The sequence below is a fragment of the Octopus sinensis genome, linkage group LG29 (genome assembly GCF_006345805.1).
Source record: "Octopus sinensis linkage group LG29, ASM634580v1, whole genome shotgun sequence".
NCBI classification, from domain to species: Eukaryota; Metazoa; Mollusca; class Cephalopoda; order Octopoda; family Octopodidae; genus Octopus; species Octopus sinensis.
The window spans coordinates 16,217,963-16,241,641 of NC_043025.1; the positions used below are offsets into that span (position 1 = coordinate 16,217,963).

Genomic DNA, 23,679 nt, shown 5'->3' on the forward strand with positions numbered 1-23,679 from the left:
TCGGATGGTGTTTTTACGTCCCCAAAGCACGGAGGCCAGTCTATGCGGTACTGGCTACGGCCACGTTCGGATGATTTTCTTGTGTGCCACCGGCACTGGTACCACAAAGATACAAATTCCATTTATGTTCATCTATTTTGATTTGTTTTGATTGATTTGATTTGATTTGATTTGATTTTCACTGCCTCAACAGGTCTTCACAAGTGTCACAAGAAGGAGGTATGCATAGGTGGACTGTCTACGTCGCCGGGTCTTCGGATGGTGTCTTTATGTGCCACCGACACAGGTGCCAGATGTGGCTGGCGAACGGCCACGATCGGATGGTTTTCTTGTGTGCCACCGGTACTGGAACCACAAAGATACAAATTCCATTGATGTTCATCTATTTTGATTTGGTTTGATTTCACTTGCCTCAACAGGTCTCCACAAGTGTCACACACTTGCCTCTGCCTCAACAGGTCTTCACAAAGTGTCACACACTTGCCTCTGCCTCAACAGGTCTTCACAAGTGTCATAAGAGGGAAGGTAAGCACAGGTGGACTGACTACGTCGCCGGGTCTTTGGATGGTGGTGGTGTTTTTATGTGCCACCGACACAGGTGCCAGGTGAGGCTGGCGAACGGCCACGATCAGATGGTGTTTGTTGTGCCCACAGCACGGAGGCCAGTCGACGGCCACGTTCGGATGGTTTTCTTGTGTGCCACCGGTACTGGAACCACAAAGATACAAATTCCATTGATATTCATCTATTTTGATTTGGTTTGATTTCACTTGCCTCAACAGGTCTTCACAAGGGTCACACACTTGCCTCAACAGGTCTCCACAAGTGTCACACACTTGCCTCTGCCTCAACAGGTCTTCACAAGTGTCACACACTTGCCTCAACAGGTCTTCACAAGTGTCATAAGAGGGAAGTATGCACAGGTGGACTGACTACGTCGCCGGGTCTTCGGATGTGTCTTTATGTGCACCGGCACAGGTGCCAGATGAGGCTGGCGAACGGCCACGATCGGATGGTGTGTGTTGTGCCCACAGCACGGAGGCCAGTCGATGCGGTACTGGTACGGCCACGTTTGGGTGGTTTTCTTATGTGCCACCGGCACTGGTACCACAAAGAATACAATTCCACTGATGTTCATCTATTTTGATTTGTTTTGATTTGATTTGATTTTCACTTGCCTCAACAGGTCTTCATAAGTGTCACAAGAAGGAAGGTATGCACAGGACTGACTACGTCCCCGGTCGGGGCCACGGGTTATGGCCTGACTAGTCTTGCCGGGTCTTCTCATGCACAGCATACTTCCATAGGTCTCGGTCTCTAGACATTTCCTTAGTGAGACCTAAAGTTCGAAGGTCGTGCTTCACCACCTCGTCCCAGGTTTTCCTGGGTCTACCTCTTCCACAGGTTCCCTCCACTGCTAGGGTGTAGCACTTTTGCACACAACTATCTTCAGCCTTTCTTGTCACATGACCATACCAGCGCAGCCGTCTCTCTGCACGCCACAACTGACGCTTCTTAGGTTCAAATTTCTCTCAAGGAACTTACACTCTGACGATTATGAACACTGACATTACACATCCATCGGAGCATACTGGCTTCATTTCTTGCGAGCTTACGCATATCCTCAGCAGTCACGGCCCATGTTTCACTACCATGTAGCATGGCTGTACGTACACATGCATCATACAGTCTGCCTTTTACTCTGAGCGAGAGGCCTTTTGTCACCAGCAGGGGTAAGAGCTCTCTAAACTTTGCCCAGGCTATTCTTACTCTAGCAGTTACACTTTCAGCCAACCCACCCCCGCTACTGACTTGGTCTCCTAGGTAGCGGAAGCTATCAACTACTTCTAGTTTGTCTCCCTGGAACGTGGCAGAAGTTGGTCTCTGCATATTTCCAGTGTTTATTGCTCCTGAGCATTTGCCACAGACAAAAACTATTTTCCTAGTTAGCCTTCCTTTGACATTGCTGCACCTCTTATGTGTCCATAGCTTACACTTGGTGCATCTTATAGAGTTTCTACCTACACCTTTTTTACAGATCGAGCAGGGCCATCTACCTGAAGGCGTTTGTGATTGATCTCCTTCCTACTTATTAGAACTTTGGTTTTGGCTAGGTTGATTCTAAGCCCCTTCGATTCTAATCCTTGTTTCCACACCTGAAACTTCTCCTCCAGTTCTGATAGTGACTCAGCAATTAGAGCAAGGTCATCAGCATAGAGGAGCTCCCAGGGGCAACCTGTCTTGAATTCCTCCGTTATTGCCTGGAGGACTATGATAAATAGGAGGGGACTGAGGACTGAACCTTGGTGGACCCCAACCTCTACCCGGAATTCTTCACTGTACTCGTTGCCAACCTCACCTTACTAGCAGCGTCTCTGTACATGGCTTGAACAGCTCTCACCAACCATTCTTCTATCCCTAGTTTCCTCATTGACCACCAGATAAGGGACCGGGGGACCCTGTCAAAGGCTTTCTCCAAGTCACAAAAGCCAGGTACAAGGGCTTATCTTGGCTAGGTATTTCTCCTGCCGTCTTACCAGGAATATAGCATCAGTAGTACTTTTCCCTGGCACGAACCCAAACTGCATATCATCTAAGGTAACTCTCTCTCTAATTAGTGGGCTACAACCTCTCCGTAACCTTCATTACCTGATCCAGCAGCTTGATGCCCCTGTAGTTATTTGTCTCTAGGGCGTCGCCTTTACCTTTGTAGCAGTTGACTATTATGCTGCTACACCAGTCATGGGTATGACCCCCTCGTGTATCACCTGGTAACTATACGGGTGACTAAGCTATAGCCGACACCACCAGATATTTTGAGCATCTCTGCAGTAATCCTGATGGGCCTGGGGCTTTCCCTGTTTTCATGCTTCTAATTGCCTTATCTACTAAGGAACTGTTTAAACTCGGATTGCTGGTCCCTCTGTGGGTCGACATTCGGCAGACTCTCTTTATCCCTTCATTTTCCTCATTCAGCAACCTTTCATAGTGGCGTCTCCAAGCTTCTCTCTTTGCATCCTCATTTAACGCAAGTGAACCATCCTCCATGCGAACACATTTCTCTCCTACCACGTCACGATTCTCTCTCACACACTGTCTTGCAACACGAAATACCTCAAGTCTTTCATCCTCACGACGCAGGACATTGGCAAATTTTTCCTTATCTGCCTCCCCTCTGGCTAGATAGACCTGTCTCCTGGCTTCCCTTCTGGCAGACTGATACACTTCCTGCTACCACCGTTCTTCCAGGCCTTCCAAGCCTGTTTCTTTTGTCTAATAGCCCTGTCAACAATATTGTTCCACCACCACGTTATTTTGGGTCTTAAGGGGACTTTGCACCAGCCACAGATCTGGTCAGCGGCTTTCAGCAGGTTGTCCCTCAGAAGCGTCCAGTTGTCTTCTACCCCATGCGTAGCTATACTCCCTTCCATTTCGTCTAAGGCTTCAAATAACATATCTCTAAATCTCTGTCCATTCGCAGGGTCTTTAAGCTTCCAGACCCTTCTTCTCCATGTTGGTCGTCTTCTAGTCGCCCTCTTTGTCCTGATCCTAAAGTCACTAACTACCAGTCTATGTTGTGGGGTGCTTCTTCACCTGGGAAGGTTTTGGCATTTATAAGCAGCCATCTTTCCCTTTTTCTGGCAAGGATGTAGTCGATTTGGCTAGTATGCCGGCCCGATCGGTAGGTGACCAGGTGGCTTGTCGGTTTCCTGAAGTTTGTGTTGCAAATCATAAGACTATTCGCATCGCAGAACTCCAGCAGCCTGGTTCCCTCCTCGTTGCGGGAACCATAACCGTAGCCTCCATGTACGCCATGGAAGCCCCCAGCACGTCGTCCAACATGCCCATTGAAGTCACCAGCCACAAAGAGAAGGTCCCTGTCGTTCGTCAATGATGTGGTCTGCAGTAGGGTGTCATAGAAACAGTCTTTCTGTCCATCAGGTAGCCCTGGCTGAGGGGCATAGGCCGATATAATAGTTGCTAAACTATGGTGGAGCACTAATCTAATCTTAATTATTCTGTCACTTACTCTGACTACCTCGATTACCTTATCTACCCATTTTTCGGCGATAAGCATGCCCACACCCCCGACTCCGTCAGTATTCCCAGCCCAGAAAATCTTGTACCTCTGTCCTTTGCCTGTGAGGAACCTAGCAGAACCTCCTCTCCACCTCACTTCTTGAATGTATATATATATTATGTATATAATATATGTCTATATATATATATGTATATAATATATGTATATATATATATATACATAATATATATATATATACGTGTATATATATATATGTATATATAGATGTATATATATATATGTATATATATATATATACGTGTATATATATATACGTGTATATTATATATATGTATATATATATATACGTGTATATATATATACGTGTATATATATATACGTATATATATATATATATATATATATATATATATATATATATATACGTTATATATATATATATATATATATATAATATATACGGTATATATATATATATATATATATATATATACGTGTATATATTATATATATATATATATATATTACGTGTATATATAATATATATGTATATATATTATATATATATATATACGTGTATATATATATATTATGTATATATATATATATATATATATATACGTGTATTATCTATATATATATATATATCTATATATATATATATATATATATATATATATATATATTACGTGTATATATATATAAACACACATATATACCTTTGGAAATATGCTGTACGTGAGAAGACCAGGCAGGTCAAGTGAGCCCAGCCCACTTATGCATGCCTTTCCTCCCTTGGACACACAAAGACCTGTTGAGGCAAGCAAAGTCGAAATCGAACCTCATCCGACGACAGGTACCCATGCCAACCTCCCTTCATTGGACACTAAACTCTGCTTGCGAAGACCTGTTGGGGTATGTGAAATCGGAATCGAAATTGAACCAATCCTATGACTGGCACCCGGCAGTTGCCAGGACCGCTGGATGACTCCTGTGCAAGTGGCAAGTGAAGAAAAACCATTTCGACCCTTTGCTTGAGGAGATCCATTGAGTCAAGTACACCAACATCAAAATCAATGGAAACTGCAGTTGCGATCCCTGAGCCGGTGGCACGTAAAAAGCACCATCTGAACGTGGCCGATGCCAGCACCGCCTAAACTGGCCTCCATGCCGGTGGCACGTAAAAAGCGCCGTTCGAATCGTGGCCGATGCCAGCACCGCTTTGAGTGGCTTCCGTGCCAGTGGCACATAAAATGCACCAATCCGATCATGGCCATTGCCAACCTCACCTGGCACCTGTGTCGGTGGCACGTAAAAAGCACCCACTACACTCACGGAGTGGTTGGCATTAGGAAGGGCATCCAGCTGTAGAAACACTGCCAGATAAGACTGGAGCCTGGTGCAGCCTTCGGGCTTCCCAGATCCCTGGTCGAACCGTCCAACCCATGCTAGCATGGAGAACGGACGTTAAACGATGATGATGATATATATATATATATATGTGTGTATATATATACATACGTATATATATATATATGTGGTATATATATATATGTATATATATATATACGTAATATATTATATATATATATATATATATAATATATATATATATATATATATATATATATATATACATATTAGAGAGCAACTAATTTTGATAAACGCGTTTTGGTTTGGCATAAGAAATATAAATCTGTTGAAGATGTCCCCGAATACATTTCGATATCAGTGATCAACAAAGCCAAAGACTTGAGCCGTGTCTATGTCAGCCTCTGCATGGTTGCTGTCACCATTGTCCTTTGCATCATTGTGATGTACAGCGGGAGACAGGCTGCAAAACGGGGCGAAGGAGTGTCAAAGACCAACATGGAGTGGCACCGCCAATATAATCGACAAAAGAATGGAGATGACACCAAGAACTAAGACATATTGCTTCTTCCTCTTCTTCTCTCTCTCTCTCTGTCTCTCATACACACAGTCTCTGCACACAGTTTCATGTAGAGGCATGTATACACAAACAAGCACATGTCCTTACACATACACATTAACACCTACACACTCACATAAACCACCCCATGACAATCAATATGGACTAACACACCCACACTCACAAATACATGCACACACGCATGCACGTACGTGCGTACTTAATCATGCAAACACGTTTTCATTCTTGTTCCCCAAAAAACCCTGCATATATACACCTAAACCGTGTGCTCCTTCTTCCTCCCACCACACACACATACATGCACACACACACAAAGGCAGTGTCCCATACACATATATATATCACATGATCATGTGATTGAGCAGGCTGTTGAATGCTGTTATACATCGCTAGTCACAATGCACTTTGCATCGTTTTAGCTTTCTAATGAGGCCACCCTACTGACTAAGTCAGCAGGCCAAAATACATACATATACATATATTATATATATATATATATATATATATATACATACACACACATACATACATACATATACATACATACTGGATGAGCCAAAAGTCATGCACAAAATTCAATATGTTCTAGAATTGTCCATGACATGTTTCAGTTTTTCTAAAATTGAATAAAACAATATTGAACACATACGTACTTGTACACGTTGAACAAAATGAATAATAATAATAACAATAATAATAATAATAATAACTACACTCACGGAGTGGTTGGCGTTAGGAAGGGCATCCAGCCGTAGAAACACTGCCAGATCAGACTGGAGCCTGGTGCAGCCTTCTGGCTTCCCAGACCCCGGTTGAACCGTCCAACCCATGCTAGCATGAAAAACGGACGTTAAATGATGATGATGATGAATGATGATGATATATATATATATATATATATATATGTATATATATATACGTATATATAGATTTGTATATATATCGAAAAATTATGAGTTAGAGGTTATGCAACCGTCTAAGGGATAAATGTAGCCGTAGGCCCTCCTGGTGTATTGCCTCACTATAAATAGGCCTTGCTATAAGGTTAACAGTTGTTGGTAATTTAAATGGCAAACCATGGTTTAATATATTCAGATAAGAAAAGAAACAGAGTAACAATTAACAATCAGAAGTTGATCATTGGTATTAAAAGGTCATGGTTTAATTGTAGTTAAAAACCATTTACAGCTGTTTCAGTTTGTTATCTTTGAAGTAAATTCGCATTTATCTCGTTCCGTTTAACAAACATCGTCAGAGTAATTTAGAGTTTATCAGAGGAATATAGACAGGAGAAAAAGGCAAAAGAAAAGGAAAGGGAAAAATGTTTGTTAAGTCTTTAGGCTTATATTTTTGTGGAGTAAAGATTTTTACCAACATGACATGGCAGTCCTGGTGTAGGACGAATGTTGCTGTAATTTTGCGCTTGTTCAAAAATATAAGGACAAAGTTCGTGTCATATAGCCAGCTGGAGACAATGTCTCCTGGGGCTAAATTACGGCAACATTTGTCCTAAACCAGGACGGCCATGTTATGTTGGTAAACAATCTTTACTCCAAAGTACTGTTGCTGAATATCTCTCGTTGTGAAATTTAAAAATAGTAATTTTCTAATTTACATTTTTGTGTCCTTTAAGGTTCCACGTGTGTGTACATTTCTTCAATTAGATAAATAGAGCAATAAGTGGGGGAAATCCCGAGCTGACTGGTGGTGTTAGTCAAATGATTTATACCTGGTAGTAATACCTGGTGTCATTAATTGTAATTAACAATGCTGTTTGAGAACGCTAGATAAATCCCTACATCATCATCATCATCATCATCGTTTAACGTCCGTTCTCCATGGGTTGGACGGTTCGACCGGGGATCTGGGAAGCCAGAAGGCTGCACCAGGCTCCGGTCTTATCTGGCAATGTTTCTACAGCTGGATGCCCTTCCTAACGCCAACCACTCCGTGAGTGTAGTGGGTGCTTTTTACGTGCCACCTGCACTGGTGCCAGGCGAGGCTGGCATCGGCCACGGTCGGATTGGTGCATTTTATGGAAGCCAGTCAAGGAGGCACTGGCTTCGGCTCCGATTCGGATGGTGCTTTTTACGTGCCACTGACACTTTACAAATAATGGCCTTGTTAAAAATTAAGAATGCTCTTAAAAGTTTAGTGCGAGATATGATATAAATTTGGGTTACGTAAAAGGTATAATAAATATATAAATATATAAATAAATAAGTAAATAAAAATGCTGCTTTGTGTGGCATGGGCTATCTACTTGTTAATATAATTAAAAACCAATGTGAATATATTAAAGAGAATTTTAGCTCCTGGTGTACCCGTACATTTAAAATAAATAATTCAGTTATTTGGGGTAATTTAATTTAATAGTGATGTGATATTAAATCATGTTCTGTGATAAGGGGAGGTAATCAGATGTTAGGCAGGTCAGCTAATAACCTGCAATGTAGGCATTAGCAGTCTTTAGAGAATAAAAATTTATCTTTATGTAAGCATGTTCTACTTTTCTCATCTCATTTGTTAAGTAATTCTGATTTGGTCATTAAAATGAAGAATTTCTCAGTTATGCATAAATTACAGCGATTATTTTTAAGGTTATATGAAGATGTTTTGGCCAGGATACGCCATTCTAATCTTTAATTAATGTTATTATCTTTAAGTTCCCATATGTAACTACTTAATCTGTTAGAGTTAGCCTTATTTCTATTTCCGAAACTTGAGAGATGGGAATTATATCTAAGTTTCATTTCATTTTTAGTTTCTCCTATATAAGTGTTCTTGTAATTATTTGAGAGTACATCACATTGGTAGATTACATTTTTAGTTTTACAGTTATTCAAAAATTCACAAGTATTTTTATCTCTGCAACTACATAGATTAGTAAGATTATCTGTGCCTATGATATGGTGGACAGGATTATCATTTATAAGTTAGTTGTCTGAATTTTTAGAGGGTGAGTTATTTTGGGGGATCACTTATTATATCAATCAATTGGTTACTCTTTACTCTTTACTCTTTTACTTGTTTCAGTCATTTGACTGCGGCCATGCTGGAGCACCGCCTTTAATCGTGCAACTCGACCCCGGGACTTATTCTTTTATAAGCCCAGTATTTATTCTATCGGTCTGTTTTGCCGAACCGCTAAGTAACGGGGACATAAACACACCAGCATCGGTTGTCAAGCAATGCTAGGGGGACAAACACAGACGCACAAACACACACACGCATATATATATATATATATACATATATACGACAGGCTTCTTTCAGGTTCCGTCTACCAAATCCACTCACAAGGCTTTGGTCGGCCCGAGACTATAGTAGAAGACACTTGCCCAAGGTGTCACGCAGTGGGACTGAACCCGGAACCATGTGGTTGGTAAGCAAGCTACTTACCACACAGCCACTCCTGCTTTTTATTGTTATTCTTCCTAGTTTCATAGAAGGCATCTAGCTTTTTATTGTTGATAGAGGCTATAATAGTATAATAGTATAATAGAGGCTGTTAGGCTATGGCCTACTCTAATTTTATTGCTAAATATTTGAGTATTTCGCATTCATATTGAAATACTTATTTATAAGTTTAACTGTATTCGTTTTTAGTTGCGAAGGGGACTATTAGCCAGATGTTATTCTTGTTCCACTTGTTATTACTAATATTTTTGTTTTTGGTTTACCTGCAATTAACCTATGACCTTTTAATACCAATGATCAACTTCTAATTGTTAATTGTTGCTCCAGTTCTTTTCTTATCTCTCTCTCTTTCTCTCTATACATCATCATCATCATCATCATCATCATCGTTTAACGTCCGTTTTCCATGCTAGCATGGGTTGGACGGTTCAACTGGGGTCTGGCAAGTCAGATCTGGCAGTGTTTCTACAGCTGGATGCCCTTCCTAAACGCCAACCACTCCGAGAGTGTAGTGGGTGATTTTATGTGCCACCGACACAGGTGCCAGACGAGGCATATAAAATACTATATGTATATATAGTACCAATATTATATATATATATAATACTATATGTATATATAGTACCAGTATTCATCATCATCATCATCGTCGTTTAGCGTCCGTTTTCCATGCTAGCATGGGTTGGACGGTTCTACTGGGGTCTGTGAAGCTGGAAGGCTTTGTCAGGCCCAGTCAGATCTGGCAGTGTTTCTACGGCTGGATGCCCTTCCTAACGCCAACCACTCCGCGAGTGTAGTGGGTGTTTTTTACGTGCCACATACATATAAATATTATTTATTTTCTATCTATCTATCTGTCTATCTATCTGTCTGTCTGTCTCTCTATTTTGCTTTCTATGTATGTATGTATCTCTCTCTCTCACTCTCCCTCTCTCCATCCATCCATCCATCTTTTTCCTCCTTGCCCCCTTTTGCCTCTCACTCTCCTCTTCCCCCCACAGCATCAACCGTACAAGCCTCGGAGGGATTCGCATCAAGAACGACTACAGCACAGAGGTGGACCCTGAGATCAGTAAATCCATCTGGCAGCGATGTACCTCAAGGATACCCAGTCTGCAGGTAAGTGGGAAGGGCAGGCCACAGCACCCCACCCCGTCGCCATGTACTGGGGTGGGGAGGATGATGAAGGGGTGGAGAACATGAGGCTGTGTCTGTGCATTTGGAGCTAAATCATTGTATGTGTGTGTGTGTGTCTCTGTGTGTGTGTGTGTGTGGTTACAATGTTCCCTAAGATTAGCCGGTGCCTTGCTCTTGTTCTTTTCTTTCTTTCTGATGAAGGGGCAGTTCTCTTACTGCTGCAGCTGTTTTTAAACATTCTTTTTCACCCTTTCTTTCCTTCCTGCCTTTCTTCCTTCCTTCCTTCCTTCCTTCCTTTTTTCTTTCTTTCCTTCTTTCTTCTTTCTTTCTTTCTTTCCTTCTTTCTTTCTTTCTCCCTTTCTTTCTTCCTTCCTTCCTTTTTTCTTTCTTTCCTTCTTTCTTTCTTTCTCCCTTTCTTCCTTCCTTCCTTTTTCTTTCTTTCCTTCTTTCTCCCTTTCTTTCCTTCCTGCTTTTCTTTCTTTCTTCCTTCCTTCCTTTTTCTTTCTTTCCTTCTTTCTCCCTTTCTTTCCTTCCTGCTTTTCTTTCTTTCTTCCTTCCTTCCTTTTTCTTTCTTTCCTTCCTTTCTTTCTTTCTTTCTCCCTTTCTTCCTTCCTTCCTTTTTTCTTTCTTTCCTTCTTTCATTCATTTGCTTGTTCCTGCCTTACTTCTTTCTTTCTTTCTTCCTTCTTTCTTTCTCCCTTTCTCCCTTCCTTTTTTCTTTCCTTCCTTCTTTCTTTCTTTCTTTCTCCCTTTCTCCCTTCCTTCCTTCCTTTTTTCTTTCTTTCCTTCCTTCTTTCTTTCTTTCTTTCTTTTTTCCTTTCTTCCTTCCTTCCTTTTTTCTTTCTTTCCTTCTTTCCTTCTTTCTTTCTTTCTTTCTTTCTTTCTTTCTTTCTCCTTTCTTTCTTCCTTCCTTTTTTCTTTCCTTCCTTCTTCCATTCATTTGCTTGTTCCTGCCTTACTTCTTTCTTTCTTCCTTCCTTTTTTCTTTCTTTCCTTCTTTCTTTCTTTCCTTCTCCCTTTCTTCCTTCCTTCCTTCCTTTTTCCTTTCTTTCCTTCTTTCATTCGTTCATCCCCTTTACTGTTCATTTCTTTCTTTCATTCCCTTCCACCTCAATTCTCCTTCAGAAAGCTAAAGTCCTGTGGGAGTGGGCAGGCTTACGCCCACACAGGGACCCGATCCGCATTGAACAGGACGTCATGAATTTTCCAAAGGGCACACTAAAGGTGAGGATGCTGTTTGTCATCACCATCAACATCACCATCACCATCATCATCATCAACATCATCATCATCACCATCAACATCACCATCACCATCATCATCATCACCATCAACATCACCATCATCATCATCAACATCATCATCATCATCATCATCATCATCACCATCACCATCAACATCACCATCAACATCATCATCATCACCATCATCATCATCATCATCATCATCATCACCATCAACATCATCATCATCATCATCACCATCAACATCACCATCATCATCATCAACATCATCATCATCATCATCATCATCATCACCATCACCATCAACATCACCATCAACATCATCATCATCACCATCATCATCATCATCATCATCACCATCAACATCATCATCATCATCATCACCATCATCACCATCACCATCAACATCACCATCAACATCATCATCATCATCATCACCATCACCATCAACATCATCATCAACATCATCATTGTCATCATTATAACTATTTGTTCCATTTACTTGTTTTATGACAAACACACACACACACCCATACTGCACTTACACATCTACACATACACATGCACACACATACTACACTCACACAAATACGCTCACATGTGCACACACACACACCCATAGTACACGTACACACTGCACTCACACATGCACATACACATACTGCACACACACACACACACAGTTGTGTTGACCCCTCATCACATAACCCTTTGTATACTCTTTTACTCTTTTACTTGTTTCAGTCATTTGACTGCGGCCATGCTGGAGCACCGCCTTTTTAGTCGAGCAAATCGACCCCGGGACTTATTCTTTGTAAGCCCAGTACTTATTCTATCGGTCTCTTTTGCTGAACCGCTAAGTGACGGGGACGTAAACACACCAGCATCGGTTGTCAAGCAATGCTAGGGAGACAAACACACTCACACAAGCACACACAAGCATATATATATACATATATACGACGGGCTTCTTTCAGTTTCCGTCTACCAAATCCATTCACAAGGCTTTGGTCGGCCCGAGGCTATAGTAGAAGACACTTGCCCAAGGTGCCATGGAGTGGTACTGAACCCGGAACCATGTGGTTGGTTAGCAAGCTACTTACCACACAGCCACTCCTGCGCCTAACCCTTTGTATATGTTATTTTTTATCCTGTTTTATTTACTTTTCACATTTAATCTTTCATTTTCTATTTTACTTCTTCTCTGTTCATTAATCAAACAGGTTGTCCATAATTATGGCCACGGTGCTAATGGAGTGTCTTTAAGCTGGGGCACGGCCAAACACGCAACGAGACTTGTCAGACAGTTCCTCGAGAATGACCCTGAGCTGCGTTCAAAACTTTGATGACAAGATGCTGCACTTTGAAGCCTGCCCGACCCAAGGTCGATGAAGGACCAGCCCCACCTTGTCTTCTTTTTTTAATGATATTATTGAATGGCTAAAGGGAATAAGTTGTTTATATCTATATATTCATATACATCAAAGGGATACGTCAGCATGGCTGCAGTCCAATGACACACAAATAAAAGATAAAATTCATACATACATACATATATACATATATACATATATATATATATATATACATATATATATATATATTATATATATATATATATTATATATATATATAATATATATATATATATATATATATAAAAGGAAATGAAGAAAATGCTGACAAAATAATTTAAGTAATTTAAGTAATTTAATTAGGTGGAAGTTCTTTTTACCGGTTGTGCATTTGTTATGCTTATCAAAAGATTAGAGTTCCTTTCTGATAGATTTTTTCCTCTTATCTGATGAGAGGAAAAAATCAGATAAGAGGAAAAAATCTATCAGAAAGGAACTCTAATCTTTTGATAAGCATAACAAATGCGCAACCGGTAAAAAGAACTTTCACCTAATTAAATTACTTAAATTACTTAAATTATTTTGTCAGCATTTTCTTCATTTCCTTTTTTATATATCACAACTCGTGTTCCACATCTCCTTTTTTAAATATATATATATATATATATACACACTTATATATATACAGGGTAGACCAAAAGTAGGTTTACAGTTATCATGTAGGTACTTTAAATTTCTTTTAAAACATTTTATTACATTTAAATTTCTATCTTACAAACTGAAAAGGGAGCTTGACAAAATTAACTAAATTAGCATAGAATAAGGGTTTCATATTTTTTAATAATTAAGATCTAAACTGTTAATATATGAATGTGAAAAAAAAAGTTGAATAACTGTAAAACCTACTTTTGGGTTGGTGCATAATTATTGCAGCTTTTTTCAACAAATTTTATTCAACACAAACAATATTTAACAAAAACATCTTTAAATGACGGTCTGACTGTCTGCCAAGCAAATTGGAAGCAGTAATTGAAGTAGATGGTGAATATGCTCCGGAATAATCATTTAAAGATGGTTTTGTTACATGTTTTTGTTGAATAAAATTTGTTGAAAAAATGCTGCAATAATTATGCACCAATCCAATAATATATATATATATATATACATATATTAATTATAATAAAGGGTTATTTGCAACAAGTTGCTCAAAACCACATACCGAAAATATTAGAAATAGCAGCCAGATTGGTCACTATTTCTACTAATAGTAAAAAAGTCTCCACAAACAAAGAGAATTTGTAACCCGTATATGGTAAAAAGAAAGAAAACAACGAAATCCCAGCCTATTGGATTAATTATGGACGAATTGTTTCTGGATTAGAATCGAAAGTTCATTTCCTTGTCAACATAATATTTCCTATAAATCTAGAAATGCTAGGAAAAAAACTCACCTATTACATCAACCCGACCAGGCGACATCGAACGATATAACGGTCCGCTAGCATCTCCACATTTATATAGACAGGTGAATTCATATCTCCCTCCAAAATTACCACGTGAGTTACAAAAACATTACCAACGAAACGAAGTTTCGGTATGTGGTTTTGAGCAACTTGTTGCAATTAACCCTTTATTATAATTAATATAATCCTTACCAAATATGGTCATTTCCATACCGAAAACCTACTAGGTGAAATTTATTAATTTTATTAAATTATGTATATATATATATATATATTATATATATATATATAGATATATATATATATATAATATATATATATATATATATATATATACACACACATATATCATTTATTGTACACATATATATACACATATATCATTCATAAAGATATGAATTACTTATAGCTTTATGGAGATGCAAGTCTAGGTAGGTATTTATAACATGCTTTGTGTCTCTGTTTGGAGACAGAAAATGAGTTATAAAGACCTTCCTAGATTTGTGTCTCCAGAGCATGAAACTACTAGTAGTTTGTAACTGTGAACCTTAAATGATGTTTATCTCTCATTAGATGGAGTACTTGTTTTGTTGATCTTACCTTATCCGAAAAGAAAACTACATTCATATATACACACGCACACACACACACATGCACACACACACACACACGCACACACATGCACACACACATATATTGTAATAATGAAGTCAAATCAAATGATGATATTTTGAAAGTATTTAATACCTATGTTTCAGATCTTTTATAGAATACAATAGGAAATAGAAATACATTTCCTTATGTAATACCTTCTTCAGTTGATACATTTCAAAATATTTTGAAATGTATCAACTGAAGAAGGTATTGTGTAAGGAAATGTATTTTACATTATATTCTATGAATGTATATGTATTAATATGCATCATCATCATCATATTAATCACTTTCAAAATATCATTGTCAGGTTTAAATTCATTATTGCAATTTATACAACTTAATGCAGGTGCAAATTAGCATGTCCTGATTCCACTTATCCGGATGCACTAACAAAGGTTTGGAGTAGTTTGTTGTATTTGAATTGAGTTGCAAACTCCGATACTGTACATCACCTCAAGAAAAACACGCAATATATATAAATGGAATTACATCAGCTGACAAGCTCACCCTTCTCCTGTGTTTCCTTCTATGATGGAACATGAATCCTGTAACCTGAAAATTGCTGAAGGTCACCGAGAAAGCAAGTAATTCAATCTGGCTGAAGAGAAAGAGTGAGTGGCGCAGTAAGAAGGAGCATTGACGATGATTGAAACATCTGGCCAAGAGTCAAAACATTTGACTCAACAAAGCTCATGTTGTTGTTTTGGAATTTTGTCACTGACTTTGGTGGGTGGCTCTTGGGCAGTGTTGTGCATAGTGGAAGGGCTGGAACACCCACAGAGCTGCTGCACTACGCAATAAGACACCAACTCCTGCATCTGGAGATCAAGTACAGTAGTTCCCACTGGACACAAATGTTTGCCTTAAATGTTGCTGCGGATGGTTACCTTAGGTGCTTGCTTGGCTTGTAGGTGTAGGCATGGCTGTGTGGCTAACAAGCTTGTTTTGCAACCATGTGGTATCAGGTTCAGTCCCACTGCACGGCACCTTGGACAACTGACCTTCGTTGCAGCCCTGGGTTGACTAATGTTTTGTGTGTGAATTTGGTTGATGGAAATGCATAGAAACCTGTTCTCTTTCTCTCCCTCTGTATATATCTAACACCAACCACACCACAGAGTGTACGAGGTGCTTTTTATGTGACGTCAGCTCTGCTATAAATTTGGCCATGGTTGGATAGTCTTCTTGAGGAGAGAGCAAAGCACCAAGCACCTCTGTACTCAAGAAGACCCATCCACCACAGCAGCATTGATGCCAGTGCTGGTGCCCTGTAAAAAGCACCCAGTATACCCTATAGAGTGGTTGGTGTTAGGAAGGGCATCCAGCTGTAGAAACCATGCCAAAGCTGACAATGTAGCTGGGCGCAGGCCCTGGCTTCACCAGCTCCAGTCAAACTGTCCAATCCATGCCAGCATGGAAAATGGACATTAAATGATGATGATAATATATATACACACACATACACACACACACACACAGGTGTGGGTAGAAGTAGGTATACAGTTACTTATTATGAGTAGAGTGTTTGTTTTAAATTCTTATCTTGGGAAAGAAATAGAGAAAGGAAATGAATATTCTGCTCAAAGTAACTGTATACCTACCTTTGCCCACATGCGTGTGTGTGTGTGTGTGTATATACACACACACGCATGTATATATATATATATATATATAGACATATATATATATAGACATATATATAGACATATATATATATAGACATATATATATATATATAGACATATATATATAGACATATATATATATATATAGACATATATATATAGACATATATATATAGATACATGTATTGGGTCATCCTATAAATAATGTGTTTTTTTATATACTTTTATTTTTCAAAATTAAGATCTTTTCTTGTCTAAAATATATTCTCCTTCATTTTCTACAATGCTCTTCCATCTATCTCGTAGACTTGCAAGGCCCCTCTTCCAAGATTCACTTGTCCTTGATGAAAAATACTCCTCCAGTACTGTTCTGACCTCGTCCACGGAATTCATATTTTTTCCATTTAAATGATTTTGAAGACTTCTGAATGAATGATAATCAGACAGGGCAATGTCTGGTGAATATGGTGGGCGGGGCATCGTTTCCCATTCCAACTGCTCCAGCCTTTGGGATGCTATCCTCGCTGTATGTGGGCAAGCATTATTCTGATGGAAGAACACCTTTTGTCTTGAAGCCAAAGATAATCCTTTTCCTTCTAGCGCTGATTTAAGCCCCTCAAGCTGCTCAAAGCAGATCTCCTTTGCTATCATTTGGTTTGGGTTTAAAAGTTCAAAGTGAACTAAAACTTTCATATCTCACCAAACAAATAACAACACCTTACATGGGTGAAGACTTTCTTTAGCCTGCGGTGCCAGTGTTTCTCCTTCCCTAACCACTGTCTTCAGAACTTGACATTTTTATAGAGAACTCACTTCTCATCACCAGTTAGCATTCGGTCCAAAGAAAGGTTCATTCATGAGATGTGACAGCAAAGAAGATCACACATTCACTCTCTGCATGCGATTAGACTTGGAAGGTTTGTGAGGAACCCATTGACCCAATTTGCTGACTTTCCAGATGTCAAATGGTTAAATGACCATATCCAAGCTTCTCTGCTAGTTCTTCAACAGTTACAATGGGATTTTGTTCCACCAGGGTTTGCAGGACGTCCTTGTCCAGCTCTGCAGATCTTCCAAGATGAGGCTCATCTTCTTGGCAGTAGTTTCCGGCTTGGAATTTCTGGAACCACCATTGACACTGGATTACACTTATTGTCTGATCCTCATATACTTCATTAATATTCCTCGCACTTTCCATTGCGTTGTTGCCTTTATTGAACTCATAAAGCAAAATATGCCAAATAGGCTCCTTTGTCACTTCCATTATAGCTTTGAAAAAAATAAATGTTAAAATCGAACTGCACTCTTCAAAACTTGCACTAAGAAAAAGTACAAGGTAAAATTACTCCCTGCTTTTATAGCAAATTGATGTAGGTAGTTTATCCCATCCCCTACGACTTTTAGTTCATGCAATTGAAAAAAAACTGCATTATTTATAGGATGACCCAATATATACAGATGTATGGATGTGTGTGGTATTGAACCTGAAGTTGTATGGCTGCAAAATGAGCTTCTTAACCACACTGCCAGGCCTGCACTTATGCTATTTCACTAATGGGCAACAAATACTGGCAATGAATTGGTTAAGTCGTTTGAGCATCTGATGAAGTACTCTGTGATATTTTTTTTGTATCTCCACCCCTCTGGATCCTCCAACTCAATCATCCGTCCACCTGTTGTCGTCCTTGCTGCACTTCCCTCACTCCTTTTACCCCCCCCAGTCCTTCCTCCCCACATCAATGGCCCTCTGGAATCAACCCCCTGCTCATTTCTTTTCTGTTGGTGTGGAGTATTGCCTACTTTAACTCCCCCAGTCATGAAGGACCTTCAAGGGTCATCGGGTGTAAGTAAAAAGAGAAAAAAATATCCCACCGAGGTCAACATTGTCTTTCATTTCTCAGGGGTCAATAAATAAACTACCAGATTAGGACAACAAACTGGTGCAATTATTCAAAACTTGTATTATTTGCTCTGGTCCTTGAAGTTCTGAGTTCAACTCTTGCTAAATACTATTTAGGTACCCCCTTAATTCTTGGATGTCCTTACAAGAAGGGTTCATTATTTTGCAAGCATTTAGGTTAAGTTTCCAAATTATAGCATCTTTGTGCAGCCAATAAAATAAAGTAGCAGTGAAATACTGGGGTAGATTTAATATTTCTATAAAACATTTGAGATGTCAATGGAATTATTATAGAAAACTAAGACTAACTTTACCTTTTATGCTTCTGGGGTTGATAAAGTATTGTAGCAGTGAAATACTGGGTCATTTGAATTATCCTCCTTCATGTGCCCCTAGACTATTTGACCTTGTGATCTCCCTGCAATGGAACCTAGTACCCCCACCCTTCAGAAATACTGCTCTAAGTCAGTTTTTCTTTTTGAAACCAACAAAAATAACGTAACACCACTTTCTAACCTTCACAGGCTTGTCCTTTCTGGCAACCTGGTATGTCTGCCCTTCATAAATATTGTCTTGAGATAGCTTTCATTTTAAACCTGAAAAAATGAGAGTAAAAGCCCTTTCCAATTTGCACTGCCCGTTCAGCTCCCTGCATGAAACCCTGACACCCACACCCTTCAGAATCACTACTAACATAATTTTTAAACAAATGGTAAAAATTGAGTAACCTTTCTTTCCAATCATCCCAAGCTTGTCAACCCCACTACCAGGGTCCATCTGGTCCATCTGCTGCCTGTTAGTAACCCTGCTCCAGTAACTTTAAAATTTACAGAAATGGATCAAAATGGAGCAAGACCCTTCACAAGCCTTATAGTCGTGTCCAACTCACTACAGTGATGCCAAGTCTTCTCCACCCTTCAGAAATACTGCCTTAAATAATAATTTTTTTAAGCCAACAACAATAGACCACCAAATAGCAAATCCAGTGATGGTCAGCTGATGTGTGCAGTATCTGAGACACAAGTTCAAATCCCACATTCTAAACCCTGGTGCTATATTTTTTCATCTAAAATTATTTCTTAAAACGGCAAATGCAGTTTATAACGATTAATGATAATTTGTTTGTTCTTGTGATTAAAAAAAATAAAAATATTTTTATGATACATATATTTTCTAATAAAAAATATATTGAAAATTTAAAATTTATGATTTGCAAATAAAATTTATCTTTGTTGGGGTAAAAACATTTATTGCTTTGTGTAGAATGAAAACCCAGATGTCCCCCAAGGTTGAGCCTTTTGTTTGTTTTTCCTGCTTTGCTTTTTGACCTGTTTTCAAATTCTAGGGGGTCGGAATTAGTAAAATATTGTATTTGATGGTACACACACAAAAGAAGGTCCATCCATCAGCATCACTGTTACTAGGAGGCCATTTTAGAGTCCCTAGGCTCCTCCTCCATAGGGTCCTATCAGAAACTAGTATCATAACATTTTCCAGCTGAATTCCCAAGCATTGCCAAACGAGGCCAAGGGTTAATAGCAACTCTCCCCTCCTTGGTCTACTTCTTGGTCTCCAGCGAAGTTGACTCGACTTGAAGAACCTGTTTGTGATTCTTTCCTGTGGCACCCTAAACGCATGTCTGTAGAACCACAGCTGTGACTTCTCAATGGTTAAGGATACTGTCCAACCATCTCACTTGAAGGATCCATCTTATGAATTGTTCCTGCGGCACCCTAAACGCATGTCTGTAGAACCACAGCTGTGACTTCTCAATGGTTAAGGATACTGTCCAACCATCTCACTTGAAGGATCCATCTTATGAATTGTTCCTGCGGCACCCTAATTGCCTCATGTCTGTAGAACCACAACTGTGACCTCTCGTTGCAGAGAATTAGAAGCCTCTTTTGAAGATATCCACAGGAACATCCTTGCAAAAACAGAAAAAAAGAGGGAAAACAAGGATACTATGACTGGTTTTGACCAGCCCCATGTCCAGTAAGTCCACCATCATCAATTCACCGCAGGGGGAATTCAATGTCATCAGTTTACCATTTATTTTAAAATACTTTTTAACTATTAATGCTGAGATTTTCTGGGTAGATTTTCTTGGTGAACTTTCTTTACGGTGATTTGATGGAGGTGAGTTGGCAGAAGCATTAGTGCACCGGGAAAAATGCTTAGCGGTATTATGTTCTGAGTTCAAATTCCACCTTTCATCCTTTCGGGGTCGATTAAATAAGTACCAGTTACACACTGGGGTGAATATAATCAACTTAATCCGTTTGTCTGTCCTTGTTTGTCCTCTCTGTGTTTAGCCCCTTGTGGGTATTAAAGAAATAGGTATTTCGTCTGCCGTTACGTTCTGAGTTCAAATTCTGCTGAAGTCAACTTTGCCTTTCATTGTTTCGGGGTCAATAAATTAAGTACCAGTTGCGCACTGGGGTTGATTTAAATGAATGGCTCCTCCCCACAAATTTCGGGCCTTGTGCCTAGAGTAGAAAAGAGTTGATGGAGGTGAACTTTTCCTGCAGGGAACTTACCTGTAAATGACCAGCCCACCTTCCTATGCAGCCTCTGCAGTCATGCCTGCCAGTCCTGAACTGGACACATTGGGCATTAGCAAATCTGCAACAGACATGGACCTCCACCTCGGTAAATCCTTGCTTGCTGAGCCAGGCATTACCCTTTAATAATGAACTGGAAGAATGATGTCCCCTACACCAGGGAAAAGTGGATAGCTGATTCATTAGAGTAGAATTTTTGTCACCTCTCTGGTAATCTAATGTTTCAAAGCTGAAAGTCATTTGTATTAGAAATCCAGGTAAAAAAAAAAAGAAAAAATTGTTGATCACTGTCAGCAGGAAACCTCAGGAACCAGAGACGTATCAAAAACTTCCACTCAAAAGAAATATTAAATTACACGAACCTATGTCTCACTCTTGTGAATAAGAACTGCATTTGAAGGAATAACCTGAAAGTTAAAAGGTTGAAGCAGATACGTACTCAACAACTTAACTGTGATGTTCACTCTGAGATTGTGTCCCTTAGAGACTGACAACGTTAAAGAACATGAAAATATATCAGTGTTCTGTCTTTTATTCATTTACTTATTTAGTCATTAGACTGTGGCCATGCTGGGGCACCACCTGGAAGAGTTTTAATCGACTGAATCGGCCCCAGTAATTTTTTTGTTTGTTTTCAAATCTGATACTTATTCTATCAGTCTCTTTTGCTGAACTGCTAAGGTATGGGGACATAAACACACCAACAGCAGTTGTCAAATGATGGTGAGACATACACACATGCAGGTGCATGCACACACACACACACACACACATATATATGATGTGCTTCTTTCAGTTTCCATCTACCAAATCCACTCTCAAAATGTTGATTGGTTTGAGCCAAGGAGAAGACACTTGCCCAAGGTACCACACAGTAGGACTGAACTTGGACCCAAGTAGCTAGGAAGCAAACTTCTTACCACACAACCAAGCCTCGACCTGTGCCAGTGGCACGTAAAAGACCTGTGCCGGTGGGCACGTAAAAGCACCATCCGTTCATGGCCGTTTGCCAGCTCTGTCTGGCACCTGTGCGGGTGGCACGTAAAAAGCACCCACTACACTCACGGAGTGGTTGGCGTTAGGAAGGGCATCCAGCCGTAGAAACATTGCCAGATCAGATTGGGCCTGGTGCAGCCTTCTGGCTTCCCAGACCCCAGTTGAACCGTCCAACCCATGCTAGCATGGAAAACGGACGCTAAATGATGATGATGATGATGATGACTCACCATCTATGACATGTTGCTGTAGTTAATTAGACGTTCAAGAATATGTCTGTTTTGTGTATGATGCACAATTTGCTATTTTAAACTAATACTATCTCAGTTGCAAATAATAAAAAAAAAACATTGGAAAAATTGTGTTGGTGCCCCATCATTGCAACCCTTTGTTAATGAGAGACAAAATAGTTTTGACTCCTTATAATTCTGTATTTCTCTGAAGTTTTGTTGGATATGTTTTAAGAAATTTAAATGAACTTCATTTTACAAACATGGCAATTTTTTTGCCTTCTTTATCCATCTTCACATTCTCCTCATAGGTAGAGTATGAGGATTGAACCTGCCACCTTCCCATGAAAAACACTGATGGACATGTACACGTGCACGTACACACACATATATAAATAATATGGGTAGCTAATTTAAATTTTTCAACCTAAAGGTATAAAAATATACATCACTAAAGTGACAAAGGCACTAATCAGGACCAGTACTGCTAGAAATTAGAGTCAAACTTTATATATATATATATATATATATATAGGTAAACAGTAAAAATAATTACAGACATGGACAAGAACATGAAACACCACAGAGACGACAAGAACCACAGGACGGGACATTCGAAGCCCTCAGTCATCAGTCAAGAACCAGATCATCTTAGCAATTTCGGCTGATTAATCTTGAGATTGCTCCGATATGGGCAGCCCGCCAAGGGAAATCTAAGCCAAGCGCATTAGATCCCCTGGAAGAAAGCTTTGAATGTATACAACATGAGGACGGAAAACGAACGAAGTACACGAACAAAAATACAGAATACGTGACACCAATAAGAATACAAAAACGTAAAAACAATAACAGTAAAAATAAAAAACAAAACGAAACCAGGACGTAGGACAAGGGTCTTTCGACAGGACGAGTTGAGTATGGGGCTGGCTTGTGCAGTTGTGCCTAATGGCCGCAGGGAGACGAACAAATACGTGTTGCTTCGGCGGCATACATATATGTATATATATATATATATATATATAATATATATATATACATATATACATATATGTATATATATATATATATATATATATATGAGTATATGTATATATA

General features: G+C 39.3%; 1 protein-coding gene across 1 annotated transcript in view; it reads left to right on the forward strand.

The window, feature by feature from the left end:
- Positions 1–13,190, forward strand: part of LOC115226122 (D-aspartate oxidase) — a 73,090-nt gene extending 59,900 nt beyond the window's left edge. Inside the window, exons 9-11 of the mRNA XM_036514873.1 lie at positions 10,415–10,532; positions 11,676–11,774; positions 13,018–13,190. Coding sequence (XP_036370766.1) covers positions 10,415–10,532; positions 11,676–11,774; positions 13,018–13,140 — 340 coding nt within the window. The 3' untranslated portion in view covers positions 13,141–13,190. The remainder of the gene's footprint in view (positions 1–10,414; positions 10,533–11,675; positions 11,775–13,017) is intronic.
- The last annotated feature ends 10,489 nt before the right edge of the window (positions 13,191–23,679 follow it).